This window comes from Nesoenas mayeri (genome assembly GCF_963082525.1).
Source record: "Nesoenas mayeri genome assembly, chromosome: 24".
In the NCBI taxonomy this organism is placed as follows: domain Eukaryota; kingdom Metazoa; phylum Chordata; class Aves; order Columbiformes; family Columbidae; genus Nesoenas; species Nesoenas mayeri.
Window position 1 is genome coordinate 5,757,165 of NC_137546.1, and position 20,868 is coordinate 5,778,032.

A 20,868-nucleotide genomic window follows, 5' to 3' on the forward strand; every position below is an offset into this window, starting at 1 on the left:
GACGCTTCGAGCCGAGGATTTGGGGTGAGCAGGTAGGGAAATCTGCCATCCAGGATCCTCTTGAGGTTGGTCTTTGTTTCCCAGGGGTTTGAGAGGCTTCGTATCTCTCCGAAACTCCTGGTGGGATGCGAGTAGAAGGGAATTTCTCCAAAATTTCTCCAATTTCCGTGCTGGACTCTGTGAGGAAAACAACAGCAATACCCCCCAGGAACCTTCCAGCGCTGCAAACCTTTGCTCAACACAAACACGATGCCTTTTGGAGCTGGTTTTCTTTTTGCCTCTCACCCCTTTGGATGCCGCTCTGGTCCCTGTTCTCCGCACCATTAGAAGGAAGAACAGACTCATTTTTTTTTTTGTATGAAAATGCCAACAATATTAAGAATTAGCCGAGCGTTGGCATCCTCCCCTCCCTGCCCTGTGCTGGGTCAGACCTGATCCGCAACAAACTCACTTATTTCCTCAAAAAAACCCATTATTCCCCCAAAGCTGCGAAATTTGGCTGCCAGTTCCCTCCAAGAATTGAAGGTTTTGTTGTCACTCAGCAGCCCAAACCCGTTCGAGGCTGAACCAGCACCTCAGAACCTGGGAATGGGGTTTGTTTTCTGGCCAAAAGGGTGAATATTGGTAAATGTGAGAGCGTGCGCGGGCTCGCTGACCGCGTCCCGTCTTTGCACCTGTGTCCTTCTGCCAAGATTCAAACAGATCAAAATCCGAAGGGATCGAACCTTCCAGAACAATCTCCCTCCTTCCCTTTCCTGGGGATGGGGGGGGGGGGTGCAAAACGGGCCAATTCTGCCAAGTTTTGGTCAACAACCTCCAGCATCCAAAAAATAAGGAGCTCTCCCCAAACCGGCAGCGCCATGACGTGGCCCCTTTTCCTCTATTTCTTTATGTTTTGTCTTTTTTTAAGTTTTTCTCTTTTTTATTTTATTTCTCCTTTTTTTTTCTTTTTTTTTCCCCTCTTTTTTCCTCCTTTTTTCCTCCTTTTTTCCTCCTTTTTTCCTCCTTTTTTTCCTCCTTTTTTTCCCTCCTTTTTTCCCTCCTTTTTTCCTCCATTTTTTCCTCCTTTTTTCCCTCCTTTTTTCCTCCTTTTTCCTCCTTTTTTCCTCCTTTTTTCCTCCTTTTTTCCTCCTTTTTTTCCTTCCTTTTTTCCTCCTTTTTTCCTCCTTTTTTCCTCCTTTTTTCCTCCTTTTTTCCTCCTTTTTTCCTCCTTTTTTTCTCCTTTTTTCCTCCTTTTTGCCTCCTTTTTTCCTCCTTTTTTTCCTCCTTTTTCCTCCTTTTTTTCCTCCTTTTTTCCTCCATATTTTCGTCCTTTTTTCCTCCTTTTTGCCTCCTTTTTGCCTCCTTTTTGCCTCCTTTTCCTCCTTTTTTCCTCCTTTTTCCCTCCTTTTTCCTCCTTTTTTCCTCCTTTTTTTCCTCCTTTTTTTCCTCCTTTTTTCCTCCTTTTTTCCTCCTTTTTTCCTCCTTTTTTCCTCCTTTTTTCCTCCTTTTTTCCTCCTTTTCTTCCTCCATCCCCACTGAGCATTTTGCCGGTTGGAGCCTTAAATCCCATCCCATCCGCAGGGGGACGGGGAGGGTTTTGCTTCAGCTGCGGCTTTTCCACCTCTGTAAATAAATTCCTCATCCAATCCAACCTCTTCCCCCCCATCCCCAACATTATTTGATATATCCGAACAAAAAGCAAAATGCAGTTTTTTCCCCCAAAAACCTCAGGAGCACCCAGGGTGAGGTATGAAATATTTCTTCTCCAATTTAAGCTTCGTTTGGGGCTTCAGCATCGATTCATTCCCCCCACCCAACTTTGCATGTCTCACCCCCCCCCAAAAAAAGTCAAAAAAGGGATGGATGACACCATTGGGTTGACATCTGTCCATCCTCAAATGGTCCCAAAATCCCCCCAAACTGCCCCAAAATCCATGTAACCGCTCCCAAAATCCCCACGGGGCGCGGAAGGGCATGTTCTGCGCCGTTAATGATAAAACTCACCCCAATTTTGATGCAAACCGCCCCCCCCTTGAGCCGCTGGTGCTGTGAGCGAGGTGTCACCCCCCCCCCCGCGACTCAGGTGTCCCCTCTGTCGTCATCCCCGGCTCGGCCGAGCATAGGAATGAAAAGCGATTTTTGGTGATATTTAAAATCTTGTGTACATTTATTTTGGGGGGGAAGGGGGTTAATGGGTTCCCCTTCCCCCCCCCCACCCCATCCTGATGAATTTTTAGCAGTTTAACAAATAAAAAGGAAAATAAAGAGATGGTTGGTCCTTTTGGGGGGGTGGAGATGATGTGTGGGGAAAGCCCCACTGTGCTCCCCGTGAGTTTTGGGGGGGAAAGGGGGATTTGGGGTCTTTGTGGGTTAAAAAAGGGGCAGGATTTCTGCCAGGGGATGTTGGAGAATAGAGAGAGGTGGGAAAAAAGGGGGGTACAGGGGTTTTAGGGTGAATAGGAGGGTTTGGAGAAGGGGGGTAGGGCTGGGAATTGGGGACCCCAAAGCCTGATAGTGCTGGAAATGGGGGATGGGGACCCTAAAACATCCCAGTGCTGGAAATTGGGGATGGGGACCCCAAAGTGAGGCAGTGCTGGAGATTGGGGACCCCACATCCTGATAGTGCTGGAGATTGGGGTCCCCAAATCCTGCTCATGCTGGAGACTGGGGATGGGGACCCCAAAGTGAGGCAGTGCTGGAGATTGGGGACCCCAAAACCTGCCAGTGCTGGAAACTGGGGACTTGGACCCCTAAGTGTGGCAGTGCCAGTGTTTGGGGACCCCAAGATGTGGCTTTTTTGGAGTTTGGGGACAGGGACCCCAAAGCATGGCAGTGCTGGAGTTTGGGGACCCCAAAGTGTAGCAGGGATGGGGCTTGGGGACAGGGACCCCGAAGTGTGGCAGTGATGGGGACCCTAAAGTGTCACAGTACTGGAGTCTGAGGACCCCAAAATGGGGCAGTACTGGAGTTTGGGGACAGGGACCCCAAAGTGTGACAGTGTTGGGGTTTGAGTACCCCAAAACCTGTCAATGCTGGAGACTGGGGACAAGGACCCCAAGCATGGTAGTGCCAAAGTTTGGGGACCCCAAAATGTCGCAGTGCTGGATTCTGGGGACCCCAAAGTATGGCAGAGCTGGGGACAGGCACCCCAAAACCTGCTAGTGCTGGAGCTTAGGGACAGTGACCCCAAAGCGTGACAGTGCTGGGTTTTGGGGACCCCAATATGTGGCAGTGCTGGATTTTGGGGACAGGAACCCCAAAATCTGTCACTGCTGGAGCTCTGGGACCCCACAATGTGACGGTGCCGCAGTTTGGGGACCCCGAAGCGTGGCGGTCCCGGAGTTTGGGGACAGTGACCCCACCACCATAGGATCGGGGTCCGCTCCCCTTCCCGCCAATGCGCATGCGCTGCGGTAAAGTGGGCGTGGTTAATATGAGACCACGCCCCTTCGAACGTCACCCGGCCCGGAAGCGGCCGCAGGTGAGGCGGCAGGGCCGCCTTAAAGGGGCCGCAGGGGGTAAACGGGGGGGATCCCATGGTTTGGGGTGCGGGGAGAGTCTCATCCCTTTGCAGGGTTTGAGGTGCAGGGACCCCATGGGAGGGGTTTCAAGCACCCCGGGGGAGGGGTCCGGGTCGTCATGGGAGGATGCTGGGACGCGGCGGGGGCGGAGACCTGATTGGGGGGCGGTCAGGGACCCCATGGGGGGGTCAAGGACCTTATTGAGGGGGGCAGAGACCCCATGGAGGTGTCAGGGACCCCATAGGGGGTGCAGGGACCCCGTGGGAGGGCTCAGGGACCCCGGGGAAGGGGGGGCAGAGACCTCATGGTGGGGGGGTTCAAGGACACCGTTTGGGGGGTCAGGGACCCCAGGGGGTGTCAGGGACCCCGGGGGGGTGTTCAGGGACCCCATGGGGTCACACTGGCCCCCCAAGGGGGTGCAGGGACCCTGGGCTGGGGGGGTCACCCAACTCCCCCCAAGCTGCGGGGTGCAGTGACCCCACGGGGGCAGTTGGGGGGGGCTGTTCCCTGCACCCCCAGGTTTCAGGACGCTCATGGCGGTGCAGGGGGACCCAGTGCTGGAACCGGGCTGGCTCCTGTCCCCCCCCGCCCGCCCCTACCTGGACTCCATCCTGCACAAGAACCAGCGCAGAGTGTTCGGTGAGCATCACCCCCCCGAAAATAAACCAGAATAATGGGGTGTCACCCCCAAAAAAACTCACTTTACACCCCCACCCAGGTCTGCTGGAGCGCCCGGTGCTGCCCCCCGCCTTGGCTGTCCCCATCGTCACCTACAAACTCTTCGTCACCGGCAAGAGCGGCGTCGGCAAAACCGCCTTAGTGGCCTCGCTGGCGGGGACCCCCGTGCCCCCCGGCCACCACGAGACGCTGGGTACGTCATGGGGGCACACACCGCACCCCAGTGTCCCCAGGGGGGTGACAGTCCCTGTGTGTCCCCCCCAGGGATCGAAACCACCACGGTGTTCTGGCCGGCCAAGCCGCAGAGCAGCGCCCGCCCCGTCATCTTCCAGCTCCACTTTTGGGATTGTGGCGATGGAGCCCTGAAGAAGTTCGATTACTTGCTGCCCGTGAGTTGAGGGGGGACGATGTAAGTGGGGGGACACACACATTAGACCCCCCTGTGATGCTGGTGACCCCCCCTGTGATGCTGGTGACCCCCCCAGGCTTGTAAGGAGGAGGCGGACGCCATCCTCTTCCTCTTCTCCTTCACCGACCGCTCGTCCTTCGAGGAGCTGCCGGCGCTAATGAGCCGCGTGCTGGGCCCTGACGAAGAAAAGCTCGTTAGGGTGGTGGTCGGCACCAAGTATCCTTTTGGGGGGGTGTTTAGGGGGGGTCTGTGTCCCCCCATTAGCGTCTTTGCACCCCTGTGTTTCGCACTTGGGAGCTGAGAACGCACACACATCATTACACCGATGAATTGGCAGCTCCCCTTATTTTTAGGGGTTATTTCCCCCCCGCCCCCCGGGAGATTATTTGGGGTGTTGGTGTCTCCCTTAACCACGTGTGACCCCTACAATCCGGTTTGCACCCCCATATTTCACACCACTCAGCAGGTTGAGAACGTTCACACTTCATTGCACCGATGGATTTGCAGCTCCTATTGATTTTTAAGGCGTTTTTACCCCCCTCGAGGAGGATTTTTTGGGGGTGTTGGTGTCTCCCTTAACCACGTGTGACCCCCACAATCCTGTTTGCACCCCATATTTCACACCACTCAGCAGGTTGAGAACGTTCACACTTCATTGCACCGATGGATTTGCAGCTCCTATTGATTTTTAAGGTGTTTTTACCCCCCCCGAGGAGGATTTTTTGGGGGTTTGGTGTCTCCCTAAACCACATGTGACCCCCCCAATCCGGCTTGCACCCCCATATTTCACCCTGCTCAGTAGGCTGAGAACAAACACACCTCATCACACTGATGGATTTGCAGCTCCCACTTATTTTCAGGGTGTTTGGGGGGGGATTTTTCGGGGTGTCAGTGTCTCCCTTAACCCTGTGTCCCCCTCCCCAACCCAGATTTGACCTGTCCCCGCAGGCGGATGTGACCGAAGGGGACGTGGTGGCATTTGAGGGGACACGGGGGCTGCGGGTGCTGCGGGCGGGGTGCAGGGGGGCTGGGGGGGGGCGGGGAGGGGTGGCGCGGGTCGCCCCAATTCTGGACGCGCTGGTCGAGCAGCTCTGGCGTCGCGACCAAATCGCCGCCGGTGTCGCCCCGGGGGACGAGGGGTCCCCCCCGGCCTGAACCCCCTTTTACAGGGTGGGTTTTGGGGGGGCTTTTGAGCAAAATTATGTTTTTACAGAAAAATGATCTCTGGGTGTCGTGGCATGTCTGATTTGGGGTGCTGGGGGTGATGGGGATTTAGGGTGGGGGGGGATTTGGGGTGCTTGGGGTTGAGAATTTGGGGGTGATGGTGATTTGGGGTGATGGGGATTTGGTGTGGTTTGGGGTGCAGGGGGTGGGGGATTTATGGGGGGATGGTGATTTGGGGTGCTGGGGGAATGTTCCAGGATTTGGGGGTATTTAGGATGCTGGGGGTGATGGTGATTTGGGGTGCTGGGGGATTTGGGGGGCTTTGTGGTGATGGAGGAGGATTTGGGTGCTGGGTGGGGGATTTGGGGGGTTCTGGGGATTTGGGGTGCTGGGGGTGGGGGATTTTAGGAGGGATGGTGATTTGGGGTGCTGCAGGATCATGGGGATGGGGGTGCTGGGAATTTGGGGTGCTGGGGGAATGTTCTGGGGATTTGGGGTGCTGGGGGTGGGGGATTTTAGGGGGGATGGTGATTTGGGGTGCTGCAGGATCATGGGGATGGGCGTGCTGGGGATTTGGGGTGCTGGGGGAATGTTCTGGGATTTGGGGTGCTGGGGGGGTCCTGCAGAGTGCTGGGGGATTTGGGGTGCTGCAGGATTTGAGGAGATTGGGGGGAATTTGGGGTGCTGCAGATGCTGTAGGATTTGGGGGGGGGTCCTGTGGAGTGCTGGAGAATTTGGGGTGCTGGGGGTTTTAGGGTGCTGTAGATGCAGGATTTGGGGTTCTGCAGGGTCATGTGCTGGGATTTGGGGTGGGGAGGGATCTGGGGTGCTGGGGCCCGATCCAGGCCCCCCCCAGGCTGGAAAAACCGCATTGTTTTTAAGCCGAAAAGAAGCCGATTTGGGGTCCGGCCTTTTCCCCACGTGGGAAACGGGGGTCGCACATCGCGCCCCCAAAACCAGCCCCCCCGGTACCTCCCCCAATCCCCCCGTATCCAACCGGTGGGCGGGGGGGAGGAGCCGGTAGTAGCCGCTGGCCCCGCCCCCTGCCGCCATTGGCTGCCGCCCCCCCGTCGCTTCCCACGCCGCTTATGAATGAAAGGGGAGGGAGCGGGTGGGTTTAACCCCTTCGGGGCCGGAACACGGTGCTATGGACCCCTCCCACGCAAACCGAGCCCCCCAAAAAACGGGTGTGCTCCCCTCCCAGACGCTTCCAACCCCCCGAATCTATTCCCCCCGCGTCCTCAGACTCGGGGCCTCCCCGTCCCATACTGGTGAGCACTGGGAGCAGATACACCCCCACACCCCCCCCACACACCCCCCCCTGCATGTGCACCCCCGTGAAAGGGTCCCAAACCCCGCTCCCCCCTCCATTCTTCTCACTTCCCACCCTCACTCTCGGGCCCTCCCAGTCCCATACTGGTGGATACTGGGAGCGCCTTCCTGTCCCTTTAAGAGCGGGCGTGGCCGCCTGACGTCACCGGGACATGAATGAACAGGAGCGGGGTGCTCAGCCCCACACACCCCACAGCGCTGGGTGCTGCCGCTTGTGGGTGCACCCCAAGAAAACCCCCCAAAAACCTCCCCCCCGCCCCACCATGGCGGGCACCCCCCCGGCCTTCACCCTCCTCTTCCTCACCGCCCTCACCCCCCTGGCAGCCGAGGAAGGTGAGTCCCACTTTGGGGGGGGGGGTGCACCCCAAAACTCTGTTATTAGGGTGCGGGGGGGGCGTTGGGTGCGGACCCAAAGGGGTGCGGTGGTTTTGGGGTAAGTTCGAGCGGTTTTGGCGGCTGGGAGGTTGTGGGGGGCGCTGGGGGAGCCCCCCAAATAAATGGTGATGAGGGGGTGCCCCCCTAAAAAAAAAGGGGCGGCTATGGGTGCGGGGTGGGGGGAGTCACCACCTGCTGGGGCGCGTTTTGGGGGGGAAAAGGGTAAAATGGAGGGGGGAGGAAGTTAAAAGGAAGAGGGAAAAAGTTAAAAAGAAGAGGGAAAAAGGAATTAAAAGGGGGGGGGAACAAAGTAAAATGGGGGGGAAAAAGCCAAAATGGAGGGAGGGTAAAGTGGGGGACGTGGAGGGGGTGGGGGGAGCTAAAGTTGGGGGGAAAGGCTTAAAATGAGGGGAAAACTAAGAGTTTTGGGCAACTTTTCCCATGCGAAGTGTCGGACGCGCCGAGCGGGGCCGGATCCCGGTGCCCCCAAAACCCCGCGCCGGGGGGTTAAAGCGGAGGGGACGGGCCACAAAAACGACCCCAAAATAGAGGAAAAACACCTGAAAATGGAGAGTTTCCCATGGGCGGCGCTGGGCCGGGCAGGATCCGGCCCCGACACTGCAAAACAATGTCAGGAAAACCCCAAAATCGCTGGGAAAAACACGCAGCGTTTCGGCCTCCGCCTCGCAGCCTTGCCCGGCCCGATTTGGGCGCGTTTCGAGGGGTTTTGGGGGCAAAAAATAAGGGCAAAAGTCACTTTTTTTGAAAGTATAGATGTGATTTTTGACAAATTGAGGTTTTTAAAACCTCCGGCTGAAAGGTTTAATAATTAAATATGGAAAGATCCGGCCTTGGATGCAAATAAATGGGAGGCTGCGAGGTGGTTTGGGGTGGGAAATACCTCCCGAAAATGATTTAAAATGGGGTAAAAAGCCCTAAAATGAGGGGGGGGTTTAAGTGCTGGGACCCCAACGCGGCTGCAGGGATTGAGGTGCCAGTTCCTGGGAGGGATTTTGGGGGTTATTGGGATTTTTGGGTTGAAAAAGTGCAAAGAAGGGGAAAGTGTTGGGAGAACAAGGTGTTTTTTGGGGTAGGGGGGGCTGGTCTTTTGGGGGGGCGGGGAGGGAGTTTGAGAGGGTTTTGCTTCCCACAGGTTGGAAAGGGTGAAATTGGGGGAGATGTTGGGGGTGCTGGGTGGAGGTGGCACCACCCGCCCCCTGAGATTTGGGGTGTCCCCAAGGGATTGGATTAATTTGGGGATTTGGATTAAGATTAGGATGGGGTTGGGATGGGACGGGGATGCAGATGTGGAGCATGGTGGTGATGATGATGATGATGGTGGTGATGGGGATGGGGATGGCAACAGCAGCACCGATGCAGATGGGGACGGTGACAGCAATGGCACTGGGGCTGCAGGTGGGCATGGGGGTGGTGGTGGGGCTGCAGGTGGAGATGGTCAAGGAGATGTGGATGGTGAAGGGGCTGCAGGTGCAGGTGGTCATGGTGGTGGCCAAGGTGATGGTGGTGATGGCCCAATGGTCGTGGTGGCCATGATGGTGGCAATGGAGATGTTGACGGTGATGGAGATGTTGATTGCGATGGCCAACGTGGTGATGGTGATGGAGGTGGTGGTCGTGATGGCCATGGTGGTGGAGTTGACCAATAGTGATGGCCATGGTGATGGAGCTGTTGATGGAGATGCTGGTGGTGATGGCCATGGACATGTTGATGGTGGCGATGATGATGATGGTGGCAGAGGGGGCGCAGATGCCGATGGCGATGCTGGCGGAGGTGCCAACAGCGCCGGTGGCCCCGGGCGTGGGTGCGCCCCTGGGTGCTGCACCCCTTGACTCAACAGCCACAGCGCCGGGTTTCTCCCCTGACTCAGCCCCACCACAGCCCCGGCGGGGACACAATGGGGCTGGGGGGACAGGGACACAATGGGGCTGGGGGGACACCCCGCAGAGAACCCCCCAGCTCAGCTCAGGCGCCGCCTCCCGCCGCTTTCCGCTCTCCGGAGGTTGGGGGGGGGAATTCCAGCCGCAGGAAAGCCGGGATGTCACCTGCATCCTTCCTGTCCCCGGCGCGGGACGGGGGGGGACACTGACCCACATGTGCCCCTCCAGCCACATTCTTGGGGTTCCCCGTCAGACTTCACCCTCTTGGGACATGTCGGGAGTTCACCCATTCTCAGCAGAGTGGGGGGATCCATCCTTAAAACTCCCCAACTCCGTTGGGGCCCGTCCCGCCGCGTGAACCCAGGCGTCCGGGCACATTCCTGGGGGGTGATTCACCGGGTGGGGGGGCACCCGTCAGCGCTTCCCTGCCGGCCTTCGGCGGCCTCCTCTTCCTCTCCTCTTCCTCTCCCCGGCGCTGGATCCGGCCACCGCCCTTGGGCCGGCGTGTCACGGCATGTCACGGCGTGTCACGGCAGGTCTGCGCGCCACGGCGCCGGCTGTGCCTCAGTGTCCCCTCCGCTGGGGGCTGCTCGGGGGGCCCCGGGGGGATCTGTTGGGTCTGCGGGCATCTGTGGGTCCAAGGGTTGTCTGTGGGTCCTGGAGGCGTTTGGAGGTCCCGAGGGACATCCGTGGGTCCCGAGGGACATCCGTGGGTCCCGAGGGACATCTGTGGGTCCTGAGGGACATCTGTGCGTCCCAAGGGGGTCCATGGCTCCAAAGGACATCTGTGGGTCCAAGGGTTGTCTGTGGGTCCTGGAGGTGTTTGGAGGTCCTGGGGGACATCCATGGGTCCCGAGGGACATCCGTGGGTCCCAAGGGACATCCATGGGTCCTGAGGGACATCTGTGGGTCCCAAGGGGGTCCATGGCTCCAAAGGACATCTGTGGGTCCAAGGGATGTCTGTTGGTCCCAGAGATATCTGTGGGTCCTGGAGGTGTTTAGAGGTCCCAAGGGACATATGTGGGTCCCAAGGGACATCTGTGGGTCCCAGGGGTGTTTGTAGGTCCTGGGGACATCCATGAGTTGTGGGGATGTCCATGGGGAGCGGGTGCATCTGGGGGTATGTCCTAGGGGACACCTCTGGGTCCCAGGGACATCTGTGGGTCCCTAGGACCATCCATAGGTGCTGGGGGACATCTGTGGCTCCTGGGTGACATCTGGGGGTCTCTAAGACCATCCATAGATGCTGGGGGACATCTGTGGCTCCTGGGTGACATCTGGGGGTCCCTAGCGCCATCCAAGGGTCCTGGGGTTCATTCTTGGGTCTTAGGGACATCCCTGAGTCCTGGGGACATCCATGGGTCCAAGAGGCACCTGGGTGTGTTGGTAGCACCTGCCATGTGCTGGGGCATGTCCATGGGTCCAGGGGCCATCCATGGGTCCCAGACACATCCATGGGTCCTGGGAGACATCCATGAGCCTTAGGGACATCCCTGAGTCCTGGGGACATCCATGGGTCCCAGGAGCATCTGGTTGTATTGGTGGCACCTACAGGTTGCTGGGGCCATCTGTGGGTCCTGGTGGCATCTCCCAAGCTTCATGCCTGCACCACTGACGTCCCTCTCCTCTCTTCTCTCCACAGTGGTGCTGCTGGACTTCGCCAAGGCACATGGGGAGCTGGGTTGGCTCACCCAGCCCTACGGCAGAGGGGTGAGCACCTGGGGACCCAGGCGTCCGGGCCCACATCGGGGATGGGGACATTACTGGGGATGGGGATGGGAACATCTCTGAGGATGGGGAACTCCATGGGGAGCTCCAAGGGGATGGGGACAATGGCATCCATGGGCATGGGGACCTCCATGAGGATGGGGATGAGGATGGGGACATCCATGAGGAGGGGGACAGGGACACCCATGGGGATGGGAATGGGGACATCCATGGGGACAGGGACCTTCACTAGGATGCGGTTGGTGATCTCGATGGGGATGGTGACATCCTTGGGGATGAGGATGGGGATGGGGACCTCCATGGGGATGGGACACCCTTGGAGATGGAACTGGGGGCATCCACGGGGTTGGGGACATTCACTGGAATGGGAACCTCCATTGGGGTTGAGTGGGGACCTCCATGGGGACAGGAACACCCATGGGGATGAGGTTGGTGACCTCCGTGGGGAGGGGGCTGGTGACTTGGGGATGGGCATGGGAACCTCCATGGGGATGGGGACACCTTTGCAATGAAGCTGGGGACATCCAAGGGGTTGAGGACATTAATAGGGTTGGGAACCTCCATGGGGACAGGGACACCCATGAGGATGGGACCGGGAACCTCTATGGGCATGGGGACACCCTTGGAAATGGAGTTGGGGACATTCATTGGGTTGAGAACCTCCACGGGGACAGGGACACCTATGGGTTGAAGACAGGACCATCCACGTGGATGAGGCCAAATCCATCCACAGGGACCAGAGGCACCACCCACCGTGCCTCAGTTTCCCCCGCCATGACCCTCATTTCTCTCTCTCGGGGCTGGGCACAGTGGGACCTTCTCCAGAACGTCCTGAACGACTCCTTGATCTACATCTACTCTGTGTGCAACGTGCTGGAGGGCGAGCAGGACAACTGGCTCCGCACCAACTGGATCTACCGCGGGGTGGCCCAACGCATCTTCATCGAGCTCCAATTCACCGTCCGCGACTGCAACAGCTTCCCCACGGCCGGCGGCGGCTCCTGCAAGGAGACCTTCAACCTCTACTACGCCGAATCCGACGTCGATTACGGCACCAACTTCCAGAAGAGGCAATTCCAAAAAATCGACACCATCGCCCCGGACGAAATCACCGTCCAGGACGATTTCGCCACCCGCAACGTGAAGCTCAACGTGGAGGTGCGCTCGGTGGGGCCGCTGCGGCGCAAAGGCTTCTACTTGGCGTTCCAGGACTTGGGAGCCTGCGTGGCGCTGGTGTCCGTGCGGGTTTATTACAAGCGCTGCCCCGCGGTGGTGCGGGGAATGGCCCGTTTCCCCCAAACGGTGGCCGGCGCCGACTCGCAGACGCTGGCCGAGGTGCGGGGGACGTGCGTGGAGGACGCGGTGGCCCCGGACGCGCCCGCCCTGCACTGCAACGCCGACGGAGAGTGGCTGGTGCCCATTGGGCAGTGCCTGTGCCGCGCCGGCCACCAGCGCCTCGGGGACACCTGCCAAGGTGAGGCCTTGGGGGGCCAGATTTGTATTTGGGGTGGGGGTGAGGATGGGACGGCTCCATGTGTCCTGGGGGAGGTGGGGAAATGAGGGGTTGGCCCCAATTTGGATGCTTGAAATTGGGCATCACTGGTGGAGTGAGTGTGTCAGGACTCAGCTGGGAGAACGAGGGGATCCCAGTAATAATAGATGCTGCAAAATAAGGTGAAATACCCTAAAATCCTCAGTCTGGGTCAGAGGAATTTGACCCAAATTCCCCACCCTGGATCCTCCATATTGAGCATCACTGGTGGAGTGAGTGTGTCGGGGCTCAGCTGGGAGAACAGGGGGATCCCAGTAATAACAGATACTGCAAAATAAGGTGAAATAAGCAAAAATGCACTGTCTGATTTAGAGGAATTTGCCCCAAAATTCCCCACCCTGGGTCCTCAATATTGAGCGTCACTAGTGCAGCGAGTGTGTCAGGGCTCAGCTGGGAGAACGGGGGGATCCCAGTAATAACAGATACTGCAAAATAAGGTGAAATACCCTAAAATCCTCAGTCTGGGTCAGAGGGATAAGGTGTTGGCCCAAAATTCCTGATTTTGGATGTTTGAAATTGGATGTCACTGGTGCAGTGAGTGTGTCAGGGCTCACCTGGGAGAGGGGACACAGTTGGGGGGTGTCCCCAGTAATAATAGATGCTGCAAAATATGGGGAAATAAGCAAAAATGCACAGTTTGATTTAGAGGAATTTGCCCCAAGTTCCCCACCCTGGATCCTCCATATTGAGCATCACTGGTGGAGTGAGTGTGTCAGGGCTCAGCTGGGAGAACAGGGGGATCCCAGTAATAACAGATACTGCAAAATAAGGTGAAATAAGCAAAAATGCACTGATTGATTTAGAGGAATTTGCCCCAAAATTCCCCACCCTGGATCCTCAATGTTGAGCATCACTAGTGCAGCGAGTGTGTCAGGGCTCAGCTGGGAGAACGGGGGGATCCCAGTAATAACAGATGCTGCAAAATAAGGTGAAATACCCTAAAATCCTCAGTCTGGGTCAGAGGGATAAGGTGTTGGCCCAAAATTCCTGATTTTGGATGTTTGAAATTGGATGTCACTGGTGCAGTGAGTGTGTCAGGGCTCACCTGGGAGAGGGGACACAGTTGGGGGGTGTCCCCAGTAATAATAGATGCTGCAAAATATGGGGAAATAAGCAAAAATGCACAGTTTGATTTAGAGGAATTTGCCCCAAGTTCCCCACCCTGGATCCTCCATATTGAGCATCACTGGTGGAGTGAGTGTGTCAGGGCTCAGCTGGGAGAACGGGGGGATCCCAGTAATAACAGATGCTGCAAAATAAGGTGAAATACCCTAAAATCCTCAGTCTGGGTCAGAGGGATAAGGTGTTGGCCCCAAAATTCCTAATTTTGGATGCTCAAAATGGGGCGTCACTGGTGCAGTGAGAGTGTCAGGGCTCAGCCAGGAGGGGGGTGGGCTTGGGGGGGGTCCCAATTATTATTCTTCTTTATCAAGAAGCTGCAAAATAAGGCAAAACACCCCAAAATCCCCACTCTGGGTGCTTGGGGGGGGCGATGCTCCCCACCCCCCATGCATTGTGGATGCTGCGGGTGGTGCAGGAGGTTTTGACTGATGTCATTGTGTCCCCTCCACCACAGCTTGTCCCCCCGGCTCCTTCAAGGCGGGGGTGTCCCCAGGTGACTGCCAGCCCTGTCCCCCCAACACGCTGCCCCCCCCGGCCGCCGCCGCCTCCTGTCCCTGCCAGGACGGCTTCTTCCGCGCCCCCGACGACCCCCCCAGTGACCCCTGCACACGTAAGTGACATTTTTTGGGGGGGGAAACAAGCACGACGAGATGGGGAAACTGAGGCACAGCGTGGCCACCTCCCCGCTCACCCCACTCTGTGTTCTCTGTCCCCTCCCAGGTCCCCCCTCGCCCCCCCAGGGTGTCACCGCCGTGGGGCTGGGGGCCACGGTGCAGCTGCGCTGGTCGCCCCCCGCCGACCCGGGTGGCCGTGAGGATGTCACCTACGTTGTCACCTGCGAGCAGTGCTGGCCAGAGAGCGGGGAGTGCCAGCCCTGCGACGGGGGGGTGCGCTATTCACAGCCCCCCCGGGGGCTGACAGGGACAGGGGTGACTGTCACCGACCTGGAGCCACACGTCAACTACACCTTCAGCGTGGAAGCGCGGAACGGAGTGTCACCCTACAGCCAGCACCGCAGCGCGGCCACCGTCACCATCAGCGTCAACCAGACGGGTAAGGGGCCACCAGTATCTCCCACGGCTTTCCCACCCCACCTAGGGACACCTCGGTGATGTCCCTGTCCCCACACAGAGCCGCCCCGGGTGACGTCGGTGAGTCTGGACGGCCGGACGGCCACCAGCTTGGTGCTGTCCTGGACGGTGCCACCGCGGCAGCAGAGCCGGGTCTGGAAGTACGAGGTCACCTACAGCAAGAAGGTCTGTCCCGTGTCACCACGGCAGCCACCGCCCCCAAACCCACCGCCCCCAGCGTGTCCCCTCCATCCATGTCACCCCTCCATCCATGTCACCTCCATCCTTGACTCCATCCATGTCACCCCTCCATCTATGTCACCTCTGTCCCTGGCTCCATCTATGTCACCTCTGTCCTTGGCTCCGTCCATGTCACCCCTCCGTCCATGTCACCCCTCCGTCCATGTCACCCCTCCGTCCATGTCACCCCTCCGTCCATGTCACCCCTCCGTCCATGTCACCTCTATCCATGTAATCTCTATCTTTGCCTCCATGTCACCTCCATCCTTGACCCCATCCCATCTATCACCTCCATCCATGTGTCGCCTCCACCCATGTCACCCCTCCATCCATGTCACCTCCATCTTTTCTCCCATCCATGTCACCCCTCATTCTGTGTCACCTCCATCACACATGTTACCTCCATCCATGTCCCCTCAATCCATGTCACCTCCGTCACTGGCCCCATCCATGTCACCTCCGTCCATGTCACCTCCATCCTTGCCCCTATCCGTGTCACCTTCACCCATGTCACCCCACCCATGTCCCCAGGTGGACGAGAACAGCTACTCAGTGCTGCGCTGCGAGGGCACCTCCGTCACCCTCCCCAAGTTGTCCCCTGCCACCACCTACGTGGTGCGTGTCCAGGCGCTGACCCAGGACGGCCATGGGGCCTACAGCCCCCAGCACGAGTTCGAGACCCTGCCGGAGGGTGAGGACCAAGGGGGGACAGATTTTGGGGTGGCGGGTGCCCAGGGGGTGCAGGGGTCACCCCAAACCCACCCCGGGTTGTCCCCACAGGCACCGAGGCCATGGCATCCACCGCCGTCATTGGCGGCTCCGTCGTTGGCGTCATCTTCGTCCTTGTCCTCTTGGCCGCTCTCGTCTATGTCCTCCGGCGGTAAGGAGAGAAAAAAACATCCCCAAACCCCAAAAATACCATTATTTTGCCATCAAAGATGGACAAGGGGTGAATTTTGGGGGCAAACCCCTGTTTTACCACAGGAGGAGGAGGTCACGGCCACGCCAGTCGGCTGAGGACGTCTACTTCTCCAAGTCAGGTGAGCAATGGGATGGGTTGGGTCAACAGGGATGGTTGGGTCAACGGGGACAGTTGGGTTGTCATTTAGAATGGGTGGGGGGTGACCTGGGTGCTGAACCCCACCCTGTGCCACCCCACAGACCAGCTGAAGCCCCTCAAGACCTACGTTGACCCCCACACCTACGAAGACCCCAACCAAGCCATGCTCAAGTTCACCACCGAGATCCCACCATCCTTCATCACCCGCCAGAAGGTCATCGGCGCTGGTAGGTCCTTGGGTGGCATCGTCACCCCAAAGACACCCCAAAATTGGAGCAAGATGGGGGGGGTTTAACGTCCCACCCCATCTCCAGGTGAATTTGGGGAGGTCTACAAGGGCACCCTGAAGCGGGGGAAGAAGGAGGTGCCGGTGGCCATCAAGACGTTGAAGGTGGGCTACACGGAGAAGCAGCGGGTGGACTTCTTGAGCGAAGCCACCATCATGGGCCAGTTCTGCCACCACAACATCATCCGCCTGGAGGGGGTCGTCTCCAAATGTGAGTGTGAGCCCCCCAAAACCAAAAAAAAACCCCCCAATTTCCCTGCAAAACACCCTCAAAAAGGCTGTAGAAAATAATGTGTTTTGAGCAACAATGTGAGGGTGTTTGGAGGAGGTTGGGTTTTGGGGAGTTACTTTGGTTTTTGAGGATTTGGGGTTTTTGTTTTGTGGGTTTTTTTGAGGTTTAGGTTTCTGGGAGGGTTTTGGGGGCCTTGGGCTGTTTTGGGGGGGTTGGGGGGGATTTTTGGGGTATTTGGGGAGGTGGTGGTTTTGGGGGGAGTTTTGGGTGGTTTTGACTCATTTTGAATCTTTTTTTCTCTCTAGACAAGCCCTTCATGATCATCACAGAGTATATGGAGAATGGCGCGCTGGATAAATTCCTTCGGGTGGGTGACACGCGGTGACAACGTCCCCCCCAGCTGGTGGAACCACCAAAACCCGCCACAAGAGGATTTGAGCCCAAATTCTACCTTTTTCACAGGAAAAAGAGGGGGAATTCGGCGTCATCCAGCTGGTGGGGATGCTGCGGGGTATCGCTGCTGGCATGAAGTACTTGGCCAACATGAATTACGTCCACCGCGATCTCGCCGCCCGCAACATCTTGGTCAACAGCAACTTGGTCTGCAAAGTGTCCGATTTTGGGCTCTCCAGGGTGTTGGAAGATGACCCTGATGCCACCTACACCACCAGCGTAAGTGCCACCAAGGTGGGATGGTTGAGTACACTGGGGTCACTGACCATAGTGAGATGGTTGACCATGCTGGGATCACTGACCATAGTGAGATGGTTGGCCATGCTGGGGTCATTGACCATAGCGAGATGGTTGGCCACGCTGGGGTCGTTGACCATGGTGAGATGGTTCACCAAGGGGTGGGATGGTTGACCACGCTGGGGTTGTTGACCAAGGTGGGATGGTTGACCACGCTGGGGTTGTTGACCAAGGTGGGATGGTTGACCACGCTGGGGTTGTTGACCACACTGGTGTCATTGACCAAGGTGGGATGGTTGACCACGCTGGGGTTGTTGACCACACTGGTGTCATTGACCAAGATGGGATGGTTGACCACACTGGGGTCATTGACCGAGGTGGGATGGTTGACCAAGGTAAGGTTGTTGACCAAGGTGGGATGGTTGACCAAGGTAAGGTTGTTGACCAAGCTGGGGTGGTTGACCACAGTGGAGGCTTTTTTTGGGGCGTGGGGTTGACCCCAATGTTGCCGTAGGGGGGGAAGATCCCCATCCGTTGGACGGCGCCCGAAGCCATCTCCTACCGCAAGTTCACCTCGGCCAGCGACGTCTGGAGCTACGGCATCGTCATGTGGGAGGTGATGTCCTACGGCGAGCGACCTTACTGGGAGCTCTCCAACCACGAGGTGAGCGTCCATCCTCTTCCACCACTCATTTTTGGGGGGGTTTCCTTGCAAATAGAGAACTTTTGGGGGCTCACCACCCAACCTCCTCCTCCTGGTAGGTGATGAAGGCCATCAATGAGGGTTTCCGCCTCCCGGCCCCCCTGGACTGTCCCTCCGCCATCTACCAGCTGATGTTGCAATGCTGGCAGCAGGACCGTGCCCGGCGCCCCAAATTCGCCGACATCGTCAGCATCCTGGACAAGCTGATCCGCGCCCCCGAGTCCCTTAAGGCGCTGGCGGATTTTGACCCCCGGTGAGTGATGGAGAGAGACGGGACATGCAGGGATGGAGAAGGGGGGACAGTTTGCAGCGTTGCGCTTTTGTGTGCACCTTTGCACCTTCACATCTTTGCACCTTTGCTTTGCTTCTTGCATCTCTCCATTTTTGCATTGCTTTTTGCATCCTTCCATTTCTGCATTGCTTTTTGCATCCTTCCATTCCCCTGCTATTTTTTCACCTTCCCATTTCCACATCCCTTCTTGCATCTTTCCCTTCCTGTGTCAGTTTTTGCACCCTTCCATTTTTGCATCACGTTTTGCGTCTTTCCGTTCCTACATTTTATTTTGCATTGTTTTTTGCATCCTCCTGTTTTTCCATTATCTTTCGCACCTTTCTATTTCTGCATCCTTTTCTTTTGCGTCCTTCCATTTCACACCATTATTTTTTATCCGTCCTTCCATTTCTGCATCATTTTTTGCATCCTTCCACTTCTACATAATTTCTTGCATCCTTTTATTCCACATCATCTCCCGCATCCTTCCCTTCCCTCTCATCTCATCTCTCGCATCCCCATCGCATCCCCATCGCATCCCCATCGCATCCCCATCGCATCCCCATCGCATCCCCATCGCATCCCCATCGCATCCCCATCGCATCCCCATCGCATCCCCATCGCATCCCCATCGCATCCCCATCGCATCCCCATCGCATCCCCATCGCATCCCCATCGCATCCCCATCGCATCCCCATCGCATCCCCATCGCATCCCCATCGCATCCCCATCGCATCCCCATCGCATCCCCATCGCATCCCCATCGCATCCCCATCGCATCCCCATCGCATCCCCATCGCATCCCCATCGCATCCTCCCATCCCCCGCATCCTCCCATCCTCCGCGTCTCTTCTCGCACCCCCCGTTCCTGTCCCATCCCGGCCGATGTCTCACCCCCCATGTCCCCAGGGTGTCCATCCGCCTGCCCAGCACCAGTGGCTCGGAGGGTGTCCCGTTCCGCTCGGTGCCCGAGTGGCTCGAGTCCATCCGCATGCCCCAGTACACCCAGCACTTCATGGCCTCGGGCTACAGCACCATCGAGAAGGTCCTGCAGATGACCAGCGAGTGAGTGCCCTCATGGTGTCCCCATGGAACCCTCATGGTGTCCCAGTGGTGTCCCAGTGGTGTCCCAGTGGTGTCCCAGTGGTGTCCCAGTGGTGTCCCCATGGTGTCTCCTTGGTGTCCCTGTGGTGTCTCCTTGGTGTCCCTGTGGTGTCTCCATGGTGTCCCCATGGAACCCTCATGGTGTCCCAGTGGTGTCTCTATGGTGTGTCTTCCATGGTGTCCCTGTGGTGTCTCCGTGGTGTCCCCCTGGAAACCTCATGGTGTCCCTATGGTGTCCCAGTGGTGTCCCTATGGTGTCCCAGTGGTGTCTCTATGGTGTGTCTTCCATGGTGTCCCTGTGGTGTCTCCGTGGTGTCCCCCTGGAAACCTCATGGTGTCCCAGTGGTGTCCCTATGGTGTCCCAGTGGTGTCTCTATGGTGTGTCTTCCATGGTGTACCCCTAGTGTCCCCAGGGTGTCCCCACAGTGTCATCATAGTGTCCCTGTAGGGTCTCCATTGTATCTTCCATGGTGTCCCTGTGGTATCCCCGTGGTGTCGCCTTGATATCCCCATCCTGTCCCATGGTGCATCCCCATCCTGTCCCATGGTGCATCCCCATCCTGTCCCTTTGGTGTCTCCATACTGTCCCCATGGTGTCCCCTTCACATCCTCATCCTGTCTCCTGGTGTGCCCCATCGTGTCCCCACAGTGTTCCCTTGGTATTCCCATACTGTCCCCATAATGTGTCCCCTGGGTGTCCCCATCCTATCCCTTTGCTGTGCGCCTCCCAACCTCCCCAGGACATCCTGGGAATGGAAACACTCGTGTGTCCCCAGCATCATCATCCCCAAATACAAGACAAACCCAGACATTCCCATCTCAGAACCCCCCCCAAACAGGGCCTGCCCCCCCCAGGACCCTTTTCCTCCTCTTTCCACCCCAAAACGCCGGATTTATTGGGGTTTCTCCTTGGTTTGCAGCGACATCAAGAAGATCGGGGTGCGCTTGCCGGGGCACCAGAAGCGCATCGCGTACAGTCTGCTGGGGCTGCAGGAACAGGCGGCCGCCGGGGGGGTCCCCCTGTGACCCCCCAAAGAAACAACCAACCCATGAAGACCCCCCCTCCTTCCTGAGGGGTTTATTTATTATTTCTATTATTATTAAGGCTTTTTAAATAGTATTTTTATTAATATTATCCCCGCGGTTGGGGAGAAAAGATTCACCCCCATCCTCCCCTCCCCTAAAGAATAATTATGAACATTAAATTTCAAGCTCATTTTTGGGCCGGGGGAGGGGGGGGGGGATATTTTAGGGGGGTTTCCTATTGTTTTTGCCACATTTCAAGACAAAACCAAGGGGCTCAGCCCCAAAACTGTGTTATTTTTGCTTTATCGCTCCCTATTTATTCCTCTCCCCGCAGGTTTTTGGGTGGTTTTTCCCCCTTTTTAGCACCGATCTCCAATTGTTCCCTTTCCCCCTTTATTTTTTAACCTAATTTATTCTATTTTTGT

At 57.4% G+C, this 20,868-nt stretch overlaps 2 protein-coding genes across 2 annotated transcripts; both read left to right on the forward strand.

Annotated features, from left to right (window-relative positions):
- Positions 1 to 4,036: 4,036 nt before the first annotated feature.
- CPLANE2 (ciliogenesis and planar polarity effector complex subunit 2) lies at positions 4,037 to 5,745 on the forward strand (the record flags this gene model as incomplete). The annotated part of the gene is made up of 5 exons (XM_080358780.1): positions 4,037 to 4,142; positions 4,222 to 4,374; positions 4,446 to 4,570; positions 4,667 to 4,806; positions 5,520 to 5,745. The coding sequence occupies 5 exons, from the start codon at positions 4,037 to 4,039 to the stop codon at positions 5,743 to 5,745; spliced, it is 750 nt and encodes a 249-aa protein (XP_080214906.1).
- A 1,493-nt stretch (positions 5,746 to 7,238) lies between these two features.
- EPHA2 (EPH receptor A2) lies at positions 7,239 to 20,450 on the forward strand (the record flags this gene model as incomplete). Its single annotated transcript, XM_080358995.1, has 17 exons — positions 7,239 to 7,419; positions 11,002 to 11,069; positions 11,898 to 12,561; positions 14,216 to 14,371; positions 14,482 to 14,814; positions 14,893 to 15,017; positions 15,603 to 15,762; positions 15,852 to 15,951; positions 16,056 to 16,111; positions 16,233 to 16,358; positions 16,446 to 16,628; positions 16,955 to 17,016; positions 17,112 to 17,321; positions 17,854 to 18,003; positions 18,102 to 18,295; positions 19,223 to 19,378; positions 20,338 to 20,450. 17 exons carry the CDS (start codon positions 7,239 to 7,241, stop codon positions 20,441 to 20,443), a joined length of 3,030 nt encoding a protein of 1,009 aa, XP_080215121.1. The 3' UTR covers positions 20,444 to 20,450.
- Positions 20,451 to 20,868: the final 418 nt, after the last annotated feature.